At 33.3% G+C, this 15651-nt stretch overlaps 1 protein-coding gene across 5 annotated transcripts in view; it reads right to left on the bottom strand.

Moving 5' to 3' along the window:
- LOC126820647 (disks large homolog 1) overlaps positions 1–15651 on the bottom strand; it is a 358192-nt gene that overhangs the window by 6106 nt on the left and 336435 nt on the right. For 2 of the 5 annotated variants that reach the window (XM_050548725.2, XM_050548761.2), the window contains 8 exons: positions 14217–14325; positions 12737–12757; positions 8457–8483; positions 4027–4074; positions 2572–2673; positions 2275–2447; positions 1486–1595; positions 626–717 (listed from right to left, as the gene is read on the bottom strand). In XM_050548725.2, coding sequence (XP_050404682.1) covers positions 626–717; positions 1486–1595; positions 2275–2447; positions 2572–2673; positions 4027–4074; positions 8457–8483; positions 12737–12757; positions 14217–14325 — 682 coding nt within the window. The remainder of the gene's footprint in view (positions 1–625; positions 718–1485; positions 1596–2274; positions 2448–2571; positions 2674–4026; positions 4075–8456; positions 8484–12736; positions 12758–14216; positions 14326–15651) is intronic. The other 3 variants (XM_050548744.2, XM_050548735.2, XM_050548753.2) reach the window with 3 other exon arrangements.

Below are 15651 nucleotides of genomic sequence, written 5' to 3'. Positions count from 1 at the left end.
TGTCTACCATTGTGATGCATTTGATAATATTTATCCATTTTTGTAAAGAAAATCGATGAATTGATTTTATTTTATCAAAAAAGCACATGAACAAAAAATCATCGCTGATTTCATCACCTATTTACAGGGGGTGTAACTCTGTATGTAATATTATAGGAGGCGCTAAAACATCTGTTAAACAACAAAGTGGCAATGGAAAAGAGATACTAGATGATCGTGACAAAACTCAGTACTTTTATTTTATTCAATCAGTATCAAATAATGTGTCGTTAATTAACAGATAATTCCGGGTTGATTGTTATTTTTACATTTCTTTTTACCTGATCAGTGGGGGTCCAGTTAATTAACTAGTACTACTCACGGGATTAGCGGGGGTGTTACAAAGAACGACAAGATGGTATCATTCAACAATGGACGTTGAATAGACGATGTTTTGTTGAATTTATTAGTAAAATAGTGACCGCTGGCCGTGTTAGAGGAGTGACCGTTGAATAAAGAGATGAAACAATAGAATTTTTTTACGGGGGGAATCTATCGTGACCGCTTACAAGGAGATGTCGCGGAATAGGAGTGGCTGCTCATACAGATTCTACTGAGTACTGTATTACAAAATTACTCCACTTACCAGTAAAATACTCTCCAAATTCCTGCTCTAATTTTAATGCTCGTTCGTACGTTTTTCTTGCTTGTTCTTCCGTTATTCTTTTATTCATTTCCCTAAAATAAAATCTAATTTATTAAAAAGCAGTTTTCTGAAAAAAAAGTATCATTTTTTTCTACTGATTTTTTTTATTTCATCAATATTGCTTTTTATTAAGTATTTGGTCTTGGTAACAAATCTTTGCACATATTTTTTTATTTAACTTTTTTTCTCATTGTCACAGTATCACACTTCATTACAGAATACTAGGTTTTGTCAGAAACAAATAATAACATATATAACTAGATGTGTTATATACTGGTAATTACACAGCGTTGCATGTGTGTAATATCTACATTTTTCTAACATCCATAATAACAACATAATCATTAGTTGTCAAATTCATCATTAAATTCAGCACCAAATAGCGCCATTAAATTCCTTGCTAAAAAAAAACCCCTGGTTATTGTGGATTTATTACAAATCATTTCAACCCATTGGTTTCCTATATACAGCACCCCCCCCCCCCCCCAAACAAATATTTCTTTTACATGTATATATAGATAATAACAAATGAAATGAGGTTTAACATCCTATGCCATACAGTCTGCTATGAGGGATATTTTGCCTGGACAGCAGCACTAGGGCCTACTCTTATATCGAATTCCAACTGCCAAGGGATCTTTAATGTGCATGCCAATTTGTACAAGGGACCTCGGTTTTTTTTTTGTCCCAGCCTAACGACCATATGTTGTACCTTGCCAGGCTCTCTGTCCTGCACCACTGACGTCTTACTCACTGAGCCTACATGGCTCCCTTACCGGTAATAACAAATGAAAACTTACATAATAGAATCAATTGATTTAGGTTTAATAAAGATGGCAATTGGATATAATCCAGCTACTTGAAGACGTTTTATGGCATTTCCACTAACATCTAAAATACAATGCTTTCCCTGAAAATTCAAGAATAAAAATATTGTTTACAACTGACTAATCGCTATTTTCTACCACTGGTAAAACTAATCGCTATTCCTTACCAATGGTAAAACTGACTAATCGCTATCATTTACCAATCCTTACCAATGGTTAAACTGACTAATCGCTATCATTTACCAATGGTAAAACTGACTAATCGCAATCATTTACCAGTGGTAAAAGCTACTAATTGCTATCATTTATCAACGGTAAAACCAGAATGAAACACATCCCACACTACCAGCTATATAAGTTCCATCCCTTGAAATGTATTTTCTGGAAATGATTTCTCTGGATTCAATGAACAGTGACAAAACTGACAAGTGAAAAATAAGGACAACAAAGCATGTGCCAGCTTCCTGTATCACTGAAATGTACTTTTATCATCATCAAATTTGAACATCCCCCAAGTGTCCCCAAACTTGGGCATGCTCACAAACTTGTAAATGTAACCAATCTGCACCATGTTTAAACCAATGGCCATGGTAGGACAAGAATTCTTTTGTGAGTGAGTGTAATTTATTGGTTTAATTATTTTTTAAATTTCAGTTCCTGTAATAAGTAACCTAAATCTATATGAAAATTTGTCTCTAAGTTGGCTTGCAAATCTCTGAGTCCTTCTATGATTGATATTTTAATTTTTATTGAAGAACTTACTACTTCAGCCACTTCTTTAACAGAAGCTACACTAGTTCCGTACAGATTATCGTTGTAGACTCCAGCCTCTATAAATAAATGATTCTGTATATCTCTCTCCATCTGTTCTCTCGATTCCACAAAATGATAATCTCTGGAATCATGTTCATAATCTCTCGGTGTTCGGGTTGTATCTAAAATATTATATCTAACAATTATTTATGAATTTTTTCAACAATTATGTCTATTACAAATTCTGAAATTCCCTGACAATTTTTGATACATGATAAATACACAACAAATAAAATTTCAACTTACGTGGAACACAGCTGCCAAATTTATCGGGAAACTCAGACATTAAATCATCATTTATTCTATCTTTTAACGGTCCCAGAATAATTACAGGTCGAGTATATTTTACTGTAAATACAATAATATTAACATCTATAGAATTCAACCAATATTAAAACTAGACTTACACATTTTCATTCTTTTAGTACATATTATACATTTGTATTTGTATTAACTATATCCCTTTAAAGATACATTTTCTCAAAGCGCGTGATCCTAAATATAACCAGTGATTTGAAAAGATAGTTTGCCAGGCAACGTAACATACGCCCACAGCAGCTAACTTATCCGGGCAGTCAACAAGAGTTGTCGCATATTTTTTACTTTCTTTCGGTAATGAAACATTTATAATGCACTAAAATCTGATTAAAAGTAACAACTCATTAAGTAATTATCAGAAAATCATTAGAATTTGTTTGGTTTTTATAAAGTTCTGCCCCATGCTAACGTTTAGTATACAAAATATTTAATATTTTTTACTTTCTTTTGGTAATGAAACATTTATAATGCACTAAAATCTGATTAAAAGTAACAACTCATTAAGTAATTATCAGAAAATCATTAGAATTTGTTTGGTTTTTATAAAGTTCTGCCCCATGCTAACGTTTAGTATACAAAATATTTAATATCATGGATTTAGCTGTTAAGTTATGAAAATTCATTGAAAATCAATATACTTGTTTGTCTGAAGACCCTAAACTCTGTGTACCAATCTGAAGTCAATCAGATATTAACTTTGGCTTCTAGAGCGTCCACAAGATATTTTGAAGTGATCAAGGGCCACAACTCTGGCAGTAATTTTCAGAAATCTCTGAAAATCAATAGGCTTCTTTGTTTCACAACCTTAAACACTGCGCATAAATTTAAAGTCAATCGGTTCTTAACTTTAGCCTCTAGAGCGTTCACCAGCAATTGTGGACGACGGACGGATGGGGGCGACGACAATATACGACCACATTTCAATGTGGGCGTATAAAAATGAATCCTGGACATATCCCCAAAACAGACATACTTAACCTAATGTGAAAAATATATTTGTACTTCAAGGGATTACAAATTTTTATTTATCGTAGTTACCATATTGCAAAACAATAAAAAGATAAGCTCTGTGTTTTACCGGGCAGTGGCCCCCCCAAAATGTCATAAGGGTTTAATTGGTATGCAATTTTGTTTTTTCTGACAATTATTATAAGTATCAGACCTTCAGATGAAAATAGGTTTAGAGATCTGAATAGATGATTATGTTGAAACATCTTTAAATCCATAAACCTATTAAAATTATTTTAAATACCGGGTATATACAATGGTTCTAAAAATTTATTTATTATAATATCACGAACATCATGTGAAACCTCATATATATTGCTAATTTTTTTACTTCATAAAAAATCTATAATAAGATGTTTCTACAAGAAAACTTACGATCTTGTTGTACAACAGCTTCATATGATAAAATAGGTTCAAATCCCCCTGAAACAAAAAACAAATATGTAAACATTATATAAGAAAATAATATTTTCTCCTACAGAAATCACTGACACTGGTGTCACATTCGAACATCAACAAGATTGTATCAATCAAATACTACTATTATTGTGGTAGTCAAAGACAATCCATAAAACTCCAGCATTTTATTAGGTCAGCAGAAAACTGAGGGAAACCGTTCACTTCAAGAAAGAATCACTAGCAATAACTGCAGGCATATATTTTCAAACTTCTCCAAGCTATAGATAGAAAGAAAGTGATTGAACGTTCCACTTAGAAGACCATTGGTTTCAACTTCTAATCTGTCACAAGGTAGGGCTTGGAACTGGGAAAGTTTTCAGAATCAAATAATCAAATATTGCTTAAGCGGTGGACACTCTAGTCAAATGATTCGGCCGAATCAATCGGTGTCAAAATTTGCCTAGTATGTCCAAGTGTCATTTGGACGAACTATTCATCATCCACTCATATCGAGAAGTCACGTGAATGAAGATGTAGTTGCCGCCATGTTTAATCAAGTGACGTGAAAGGTGATGCAATCGACTGGTGAATCGGGCATTCGCCTAGTGTGGGCACCCATTCGGCCGAATAAAATTTGGTGCCGATTAATCTGGCCGAATGATTCGGCTAATGTGTCCACTATGCTGTTAAAAATGGATATAATTGCATATCAAAACAAGATATTAACTTTTCTAGGTTTTTTTATTGTTTTTGATGTGTTTGTATGCTGAACTGTCAGTTCACTGACAATTAAAAGCTTACTGCAAAACTGAATGATAATCGATTCAATCGAGATTAATATTATGGTAGATTTTTTTGTATATCCTTTGTCAATACTCCATGCTTTGACCAAACAACCTAAGGATGTAGATTAGGCTGTTAATAATAATCAAAATTTTCACTACCAGTCATTTTTGATAACACACGAAAACTTTGCAAAGTAAATCCATATTTCATATTTTTTATTCATGGTAGGGTATTGTGAATTCAAGTGTCTATACCAATTTGTCAGCAATGGGGTACATAAAAAATTATATATTGGATTTAAAAATGAAATATTAGTAAGGCTTATGATAATTATTTATTAATTAAATATTCCCTTTTGGCTACTTAAATAATCGAAATACCTGAATTGGCCGTAGAAAAACCATTCCAGTGGCTGACACGTAATTACCATGTGCTCTATAGAAAACACACTGACCTGGATAATTATGAGTTGTAATACAACAACTTCGATATGAAGATAAATATATAATTATCGACAGCATATATCTCACATTGATTGGTTTTAGACCATCTCTTACAGCATTACGGACTCCAGAAATGTGACGTAAATCCCAATAATGAATAACTGAATAACTAACGAATAACTAACTTCACAGCTAGTGACACTAGCACCCCCTAGAATATCGTCGTGTATAAGAGTTACCATATATACACAACATTTTTGTTAACACATGGAATTATCAATATTGCTACACAATAGCACTGGAATATGTATTTTCTTAATTTTTCGGTAAGCAAGTTAACTAATCTCTAGATTTTATTTCTACAATTCCCACAAGGCCGTAATACCGCTATAAAAATTATAATGCATTTTTCTCCCAACACATACGTTGTTGAGGATTTACGTAATTTCTATGCTGTTTTTATTTAATATGATAGTTGGTTGGATTCGAAGAGCAGTACTTCATATTAATTGCCTTTTTTTCGAAGATCATAATGATCTTGTTTACATCGTGCGTGACTGTAATAGCGGTTAGCCGCTTTGTTCTAGAAAATTCTTATGACACGTGGACAATATGTGATTGACTAAGAATGGACCGCTTCATCATCAATTATCAACACAACACTCAGTATAATCTATTGACGACTATGTATACAACTCTATAACATCAATCATGAGATTATGTGGCTTCTATATGTGCGCATTAATCTGCACGGGCCGTACAAATTTATAGTAACATAGCGGAGGTCGATCGTAGCCATGTTTGAAAATTGGGTTTTGAAAAAAAAGGTTATTTTTCCGACCTGCAAAATGACCGATGGGTCAGATCTAGTTGCAGTCATTTTCCATAGCCTTCGGTCCCGACCGGCATATACAGCTGACGTGGAACCCATGGTAGCAACCATTTAAACCACCCACAGTGCTAGGAATTAATTATCTCATCGATGAATGACAATCTGATTAAAATACAGATATATATTTCGTTTCGTTTTTTATACTTTCGATGACATATTTACGTGTTTCGGACCTTTGGTCGAAACATGTATTGTTTTTGTAATGGTTTTTATTATTATTTTTTTTTTTTTCTTTACCGATTTTAGTCAGAAGTTGCAGTTCAAACTGCGCATGGTGCAAACATTCTGCCAACGTAGTTACTGTTGGTATCAGTGGAACTAAATATTAAATATAAATTGGGTTATTTTTTGGCAAACAGGAAATGTTTTATAGTTGATTCGTTGGATGAATCCCATAGGTGTTCTAAATTCGCTCGATTAGTTGTAGCATAAAATACTTGCGCAAGTTTTCTTCAGCATTTTTTCGACATTCAAGACATTCTCCTTTAGTTTTTGAGGTATCAAGTCGAAACTTGGTAGGAATAATGAACACATTGATGCCTTCAAAATGGCATTTTAAAAGATTTTGTGACTGCTTCCGGAAATTACTGAGACCTTCCGATTTTTTCCGAACATGAATAGTTCTCTCCATTTTAAAACTAGACAAAAAATGACATTTGGTGGTGTTAGTCACAGACAATACCTTCCATTTTCTGAGACCTTGTTTGATAACATTTTTAACCATTTGGTCGCCAATTTTTGAAAACTTAATTTTGTTAATGTTAAAAAGTTTGGTCTTGAAGTATAACTTCATTCAAAATGACAGGTTTTTCCACTCTACTAGGTATTGGATGTTACTGTACTAAATAGTTTATGGCGTAACTTGATTGTTGGCGTGACATTGCATGACCTGACGTAGCGAAACACATCAGTAGGACTACTCCTTCAGAGTTCTAGTTCTGTATTCCATTTGCTTTATATGTGCATATTACCTATATTGTACATATTACCAATGGTAGACTACTTTTTTATATCATTCATGTAGATAGCATCATTTCGGCTGTAGGCCATATATGTGATGTCAACTTTATATAAGTACCAGTAACATCCTATACACGAAAAACAATGCGAACAAGCAAAACTGATTTTGACATTTAGTTAATTTCAAATATAAATTGTGTTTGGAGACATTGAATTAGCTGTCAGTAACAGATTGTGTTCTGCAGTGACAACAGGTTATGAATTGTCCTTCATTTCCGGAAATTCTATTGTGGCCTACTCATCTACACTATTGTGTCTAATGGGAAAGTGTATTTAAAGTAGCTAAGTCTCTAACTGAATATCATCCAAAATCTTCGACATTGAAAACACGATTTATTTGTCGGTTTAAATCAACATTGATGTTGTGATCTTAACGGGAAAAGATGGCCTTCTGATATCCAATATTTATAGACAAAATAAACATTTTACAATTGGTACACGAATCGTGTACCATAATGCGTTTCAGTGCTATTTGTAATAAGGGACTCGAAAAACGAGGCTAGGCATATTCCACAAGTTATGTCAAACAGTGACGCTATATTCTTATCTGGAGAACATGCCCAATAAATACTATCGGCGTAGACTGGAATAACCAGATGCTAGAGATTGAAATTCGATTGAGAATACTGGTGTATTTCGCCGAACCTAACTGATTAGAAATTACAGTAAAGACAGAAACGATTGAATGTAAATCAATTTATATACATTCATATTACATTATTGTATGCGTTGCAACCCATTTGTGTCAATTTCTAGGTCCCAAATATTACCGACTTAGCTCCTTTAATTTTAATTCAAGGGTTTCAAAATCATTTGAAAAGTGAGAACAAACACTTCCTAATTTTATTTGAAAGAAAACTAATCTTTAGATATCTTACTACCTTCGGTGGACGAAGTAACTGACCATACAGTTATTATTATAGCTATATGTGGATGAAACCAGTGAATATATTGCTCGTAACAGGAGTTGAGTTTGGTTATTAACAATTAAATGTAGTATGGTACAGCCACATCATACACCTCTCATATTTTGTGAATCAAAGCCTATCATTGGGAGAAAGTCAATTCAATACATAAGGGCAAAACAAACCCAAAATAGCACCTTTTTTGCCTCTTTAGTATACACAGATACGATTCCCGTCTTAATTCCATACATTTCAATTATTACAGGTGCAAAAAGTATGAGCCATCTGGAATGTGGCTATACTGAAAAAAGTACATATAAGGTTAAGATGAAAGACAAGCTAAGAACTAACACTACTTACGAAGACTGTCATTATCACTAGGGATACCTGGTAGGGATAGAAAACAACATGCAGTGAGTACAATAAAAACAACATAGCAACACAAATAGGGGAGATAACTCTAACACTACAGGGAAAATACTCATTATAATAATAAATAAATTTCACTTAATAATATATTCAGATGTTGTTAAAATTGCATAAAAATGTTAATGTAATTTATGATTGATGATCAAAACCAGCGGTTGCCAGGCAAGATATGCCCACATTTTGCAAGAGATGGATAGAGAACAAGCTAAAAACAAAAGCGATTTTTTGTACAATCAGGGGCCAAGATCCAGAAAGTTATGGTCTGAAATGCGCAAATATCGAAAGGGACGAGATCTTTGGGATATAAAGATATGTTTGAAATTCATCAAAATTGGATAAAAATTGACACCTCTAGAGCGTTCACAACCATCGTATTACATATTTTTTTACACAATTTGCCATTTTGTCGGGCAGTTTCATTTAGATTTTCCCGAAATTCGAAATCAAACTTCATTATGGTGGAATGGTGATATATTTAAACGGTTTTTTTAAAATTGGATAAAAAAATTGTGACCTCTAGAGAATCCACGAGCGAAACCAGCGGCTGCTAGGCAGGATACGCCCACATTTTGCAAGCGATGGATAGAGATCAAGCTAAAAACAAAAACGATTTTTGGGACAATCAGGGGCCATAATCCAGAATGTTATGGTCTGAAATGCGCAAATATCAAAAGGGACTGAGATTTTTGGAATATAAAGATATGTTTCAAGTTTGATCAAAATCCGCTAAAAATTGTGACCTCTAGAGGGTCCATTAACCTTTGTATTACATACTTATACACAATTTGCGTACAAAGAACGGCCATTTTGTCGGTCAGTTTCATTTCAATTTTCCCGAAATTCCAGTTCAACCTTCATTACGGTTTTTAAAATTGGAAAAAATATTGTGACCTCTAGAAAATCCACAAGCTAAAAATGTGATTTTTCGACCAATCAGGGGCCATAATCCAGGAGGATACGTTTGGATATGTGTGATTATCAAAAGGAACCTAGATCTTTTGATAAAAACATATATTTAAAGTTTCAACCAAATCGGATAAAAACTGTGGCCTCTAGAGGACCCACAACCTTGATATACCATATTTTTACACTATTTGCGTACAAAAGGCGGCCAAATTGTGACCTCTAGAGAATCCACAAGCTAAAAATGCAATTTTTCGACCAATCAGGGGCCATAATCCAGGAAGTTATGTTCGGATATGTGTGATTATCAAAAAGAACCAAGATCTTTATGATAAAAACATACATTTAAAGTTTCATCCAAATCGGATAAAAACTGTGGCCTTTAGAGGGCCCACAACCTTGATATACCATATTTTTACACTATTTGCGTACAAAAGGCGGTCATTACGTCCGTCACTTTTTTTCTGATTTTCAGGAAATTCAAACTCAACCATCATTAGTGTATAACTGTGATATATTCACATGTTTTTTTTTTTAAATTGGATAAAAATTGTGACCTCTATAGGGACCACAAGATCTTTGGGTTATTAACATGCATTTCAAGTTTCATCAAAATCGGATTAAAATTGTGACCTCCAGGAGGTCCACAATATTAATATACCAGATGTTTACACTATTTGCGTATGAGGGGCGGCCATTTTGTTCGAAGTTTTGGTCCGATTTTCACGAAATTCAAACTCAACCATCATTAGGGTGCATGTAACGGTGATGTACTAAAAAAGTATTTAAATCAGATAAAAATTGTTACCTCTAGAAGGACCACGGTGATGTCCTAAAAAGGTTTTATAAATCGGATAAAAATGGGACCACAAGCTAAAAGCGTGATTTTTCGTACAATCAGGTGTCATAATTCAGGAAGTTAAAATCCAATATGCGCGAATATCGAAAGGAACCAAGATCTTTGGGTTATAAAGATGTATTTCAGGTTTCATTAATATCAGATGAAAATTGTGACCTCTAGGTGTCCACAAGCTAAAATTGTGATTTTCCGTACAATCAGGGGCCATAATCCATGAAGTTAGGGTCTGCTACATGTCAATATCGAAAGGAACTGAGATCTTTGGGAGATAGACCTATGTTTCCAGTTTCGTCAAAATCGGATAAAAATTGTGACCTGTAGAGTGTCCACAAACAAATGTGAACGGACACCCGGACGGGCGGACAGGGGCAACGACAGTATACATCCACATAAAAATGTGGGCGTATAAAAATCTTTCAAATACATCAGAAAATTCTATATAAAAAACCCCCTCTACATTAACCCAAATAACAAGAATAAAAAATTTGTTGATTGCCCATTTAGACAACAAGCTACAGACAGAAAAGTCAATTCCTTTCCAATGCTTTTGTCATCTGCTTAAATAGGTAGGGTTGACATGGGAGTAATTAATTATTGACCATCATGTCATCTATTTTCGTCAATTCTTTAGAATCATGTTACACAACATTAGGATAGTAAAATCAAGCGTACTGGTGGGACAAGTTTCAATGGTACTTATGTTAAATGATAGAAGAATCAATGAATTGATTAAGTTGTTAGTTTTCTATATTCTACATTAGTATATAAAAAAACATGCAATGATTATTAAATTAAGTTACAACACACATCACAAACTGTTATCTATTGGACTTCAGTCTTTATATTACAATGTTTTAATTTAATAATAACTGTATCTTAGGTACCCAGTAATTAAATTCTTGAGGTTTATTATCTTGGGAAGACATTAATTTTTTTTTTCTTGAAGCCAGAACTCAATATATTGGCATGGCATTAAAATTGATCGTCCACAACTATAATGTAACCACATTAATAAATTAAATTCTTCAAGTTTATTGCCTAAGGAAGTAATTTTTTCTGGAAAATTTGACTCAATATAATGGTAAGCCACTAAAATTGATAGACCATGACCTTCCTATTACTCTATTAATAAATTGAATTCTTGAAGAAGAAATGTTATTATGTGTAGCAGGCCATGCCTTCAATTCATGTTCATATTGAGGGAACCAAATTCTACAAAATACAATTACATGAGAATTAACAACCAATATTCAACCCCTATAAATAATAAGATTTTAAATAAACTGGGAATAAGCTATGAAGTGGTTGTGGGTCGGGGTGAAACAATAAGTAGTCTTTGTCACTCAGACCTCTTTTGGTATTACGTTTTAGTGCATTATATTAATGCTTATTAACATGCGCTCATTCAAAGGACAGCAGGTAGATCGATACTAAAATATCTATTGGCTGAAATTTGTGAAGACGAGACATTATCAATTTTGCAAGGAAATTAATCATATTTCAAATCAATCTGATTAAAATATAGATCTATATTTCGTTTCGTTCTTTATACTTTCGATGGCCTACACAACATCAAGATCTGACCAGTTGGGGTTTTTTTGGGGGTGGGGGGGTGGGGGCTCGTCAGTGGTCATACGAGCGGGTTTTGATTAACCAATCAGCATTGATTTTTCTAGTGGGTTACCCACAGTCTCGTGAAGCTCACGCCAAAAGCTCGCCGTAACTGACCGTTTCATTGGCTAATCCCTCACATCATCCAGAACACGTCAATGATAACAACTCTTCAAGATCCTAGTGTAGTAAAGACAAGTAAATCGAAATTTTGAACTATAAAAAATGAAACGAAATAGGATCTGTGTTTTAATCAGATTTATTTCAAATAACCTTCAAAAATGGAAGGACTGACCAACTTAGTGTAAAATATTTTTCCCGGGCATATGTTAAGACTCCATCAAAAATACTTAGTACAATAATTCATACATTGAAAATTAAAACCTCAATATATCAGCAATGGCATATGTACAGTAGTAAATTCTTAAATTTTGGAAGGTGAAGGGTTTGAAATGAAATGAAATACGGTTTAATATCCTACTTTTCTACCCCAGGTGAATGGATAAGTTGTATGTTTATCACACACTATGCAGATTAGTAACTGAGATATGACTGTTTGATCAAATCTATGTATAATCAGCATATTGCTCTTATTTCATAATCATAAATAACTGAGCGATTGCACTTTACAATACACCCGGTGGTCATTACACTAATCTTTAAACTGATTATAATACAGTGACAAAGACTAAATATTATTTATTTTTAAAATAAAATATATGGTAAAAAGTGATTTGCAGTGGTGATTATAAGGTTCTGGTAATTGAAACATTGTATTAGAAAGGTGAATATATCTAAAAACACTCAACACCAGATGATAAAAAAAAATAAATCAAACCTTCATTTCCAGCTAAACCCTCTGTAATACACAGAACCAAAACAATACCATTAACATATAATATTGGACTTGAACCAGAATTAAATTTCCAACGAATAGTTCCAAGGGGAAATGTGAAATAAATCATAATAATATGATCCTCCCAAGTATTTTTTGGTCAAAACTATAGATTGCAATGATCAACTTCTTAGAGTTTGCTATTGTTAAGGATCAGTGTCATTCTCCAAAAGGTATATACTTCAATGACAACATAAATAAATAAAGGACTTGGGGCTTCATGTTAAGATTAAGAAAAATGGAAGGAAAACGCCCCCGCAAAATCGATAATATAATAGCAAAATCATAAACACCTTCCTACCCTTCAAAGACCAGTCTGTGGGTAAGTAAATGATGATTAGGCTTGAAACAGATACATGGATGTATCAATGTAACTATCAACATTAATAGGCAGGGATTAAGCAAACAACAAATTGTGTTCAAGGGAAGAGAAGTGGTTTTCAATTATGAACATTTTAGTTAGCAAACAATAAATAAATTGTGCTCAAGGAAGGGAATGGTCAGTTTTAAAATATGAGTATTTCAGGAGAAAAAATTATAAAGATATCATGCCATGTACCATAAGTAAAACAGGTCATGTTACAGGGATAGATTGGTGTCACATTTCATCAAATTCTATGGAGATGGTTTTCCATAAATCTGTTATATATGAAAACTTTTCTGGGAGAAGAAATGATAGGGTACAGAATCTATTTTCCTTGTATCTAATTTTTATTAGTGATTTTATGAAATGCTGCTATTTCAAAATAATTGTCTTTCTTTATTAAAATAAATACAGCAGTATGTTTAGAAACCTTTAATTATATTTTTAAATCAATCATCTTCATCCAAATCAATTAATTGCTGTGCACAGTATTTTCATCGAAATCAGTTAATCACTGCATTTTTATCGAAATCAATTAATCACAGCAGTATTTTCATTCAAATTGATTAATCGCTGCATATTTTTTATACAAATCAATTAAAGATAGTTCTCACTATAATAGTTAAAAACTAGATAATGATCATCATTACTAAAGTCAGTACGATAAACAACATAGTCTCGATTATCCATTTAATCATTAAATCGTGAAGGAAAGTTATGCAGGAAATTGGCTCATAATCCACTAAAGATCGCAGGCTAGCGATGCCATCGAGAGTTGATTATGGTCTGGATAGGTTAATTAATGTCTAATTAATAATTTAAATAACATTTCAGGCCTAAAGAAAGACCTGCAATAGACAGATTTAGCTCTTGCATAATGTATGTTTAATCACTGCAGTAATTTCCTCAAATTTTTATTCTAAATCAATCACTGTTGTATTTATATCTTGAAAGCAATTACAGCAGTATTTTGATCTAATTAAACCAAAGGATAAAAACAGTTTCTGTCCCCTTCATTTATATGCCAGTATTAATAGCCAAAGGTTAAGTAAAACTTACGTTCATCAGCACTAACATCTTCACTACCACTCTGATCTTTACTCTTCATAAATGGAAATTTACGTGTGAAGGAGAAATTTTTCTTTTTTCTATCATTGGCAGCAGCTTGCTGAAATAATGAAAGTACAATAAGAATGATAAATATTTAACATCCCATATTACACACAAATAACTAGAACTGCGATGCAGTAATGACAGGTTTCACTGTCACGTTACAATTGAACTTATGTCACTTTCGATGCCACGTCAAAAGCATTAAACAGATTTTCACACATAAGCATTGCACACGTTATAAAATGGACGCTGAATCAACCAAATCCAGCAATATTAATTTCATTTATACATTTGTTACCATTACCATGTGTTACACATGTCAAAAGATAGGTTGCCAGGCAACAAAACACACGCCCACAGCAGCTAAATCATCCGAGCAGTCGACAAGGGTTGTCGCATATTTATTCTATTGTAGGTAATTAGGGGAATAAAATAGACAATTTCATACAGATGACATTATAATTTTCGTCGTTTGAGGGTTCACAAGGTTCTAAAAACTAAAACAAAGTAATCTACAGAAATTGTTGAAATTCAACAGGCTTTTTCGTTTTACTAATTCAAATAATGCATATAAATTTCATACAGATCGGATGCTAACTTTTGTCGTTTGAATGTTCACAAGGTTCAACAAAGTAAAACAAGGGCCATAACTCTAGAAGTAATTGATGGAAATTGCTAATATTCAATAGGCTTCTTCATTTCACTAATTTAATTGATGCATATGAATTTCAAACTTTTGTCATTCAAGCGTTCACAAGATTCAACAAAGTGAAACAAGGGCCATAACTCTAGATGTAATTAACGGAAATTGCTGAAATTCAATAGGCTTCTTTGTTTTACTAATTTAAATGATGCATATAAATCTCATACAGATTGGATGATAACTTTTGGCGTAAAGTCAAACAAGGGCCATAACTCTAGAAATAATGAACAGAAATTAAACAGGCTTCTTCATCTCACGAATGTAAACCACAGACAGGGACGACTGTAATATACGTCCACATTTCCATGTGGGCGTGTGTGAAATCCTTAAACCAGCAGCCGCCAGGCAGGATACGCCCACATTTTGCAAGAGATGGATAGAGAACAAGCTAAACAAAAAGCGATTTTCGTACAATCAGGGGCCATAATTCAGGAAGTTACTATCTGATATGCGCAAATATCGAATCAGGGGCCATAATTCAGGAAGTTACTATCTGATATGCACAAATATCGAAAGGCACCAAGATCTTTGGGTTAAAAACTTACATATACCATATTTTTTACGCTATTTGAGTATGAGGGGCGGCCATTTTGTCTGTCAGTTTTGGTCTGATTTTCACGAAATTCGAACTCAACCATTCTTAGGGTGTAAAGGTGATATATTCAAACATTTTTTTAA

Source organism: Patella vulgata, chromosome 1 (assembly GCF_932274485.2).
Source record: "Patella vulgata chromosome 1, xgPatVulg1.2, whole genome shotgun sequence".
Classification (NCBI taxonomy): Eukaryota; Metazoa; Mollusca; class Gastropoda; family Patellidae; genus Patella; species Patella vulgata.
The sequence above is the reverse complement of the archived record's forward strand: the minus strand, read 5'-3'. Positions and strand labels throughout refer to the sequence as shown.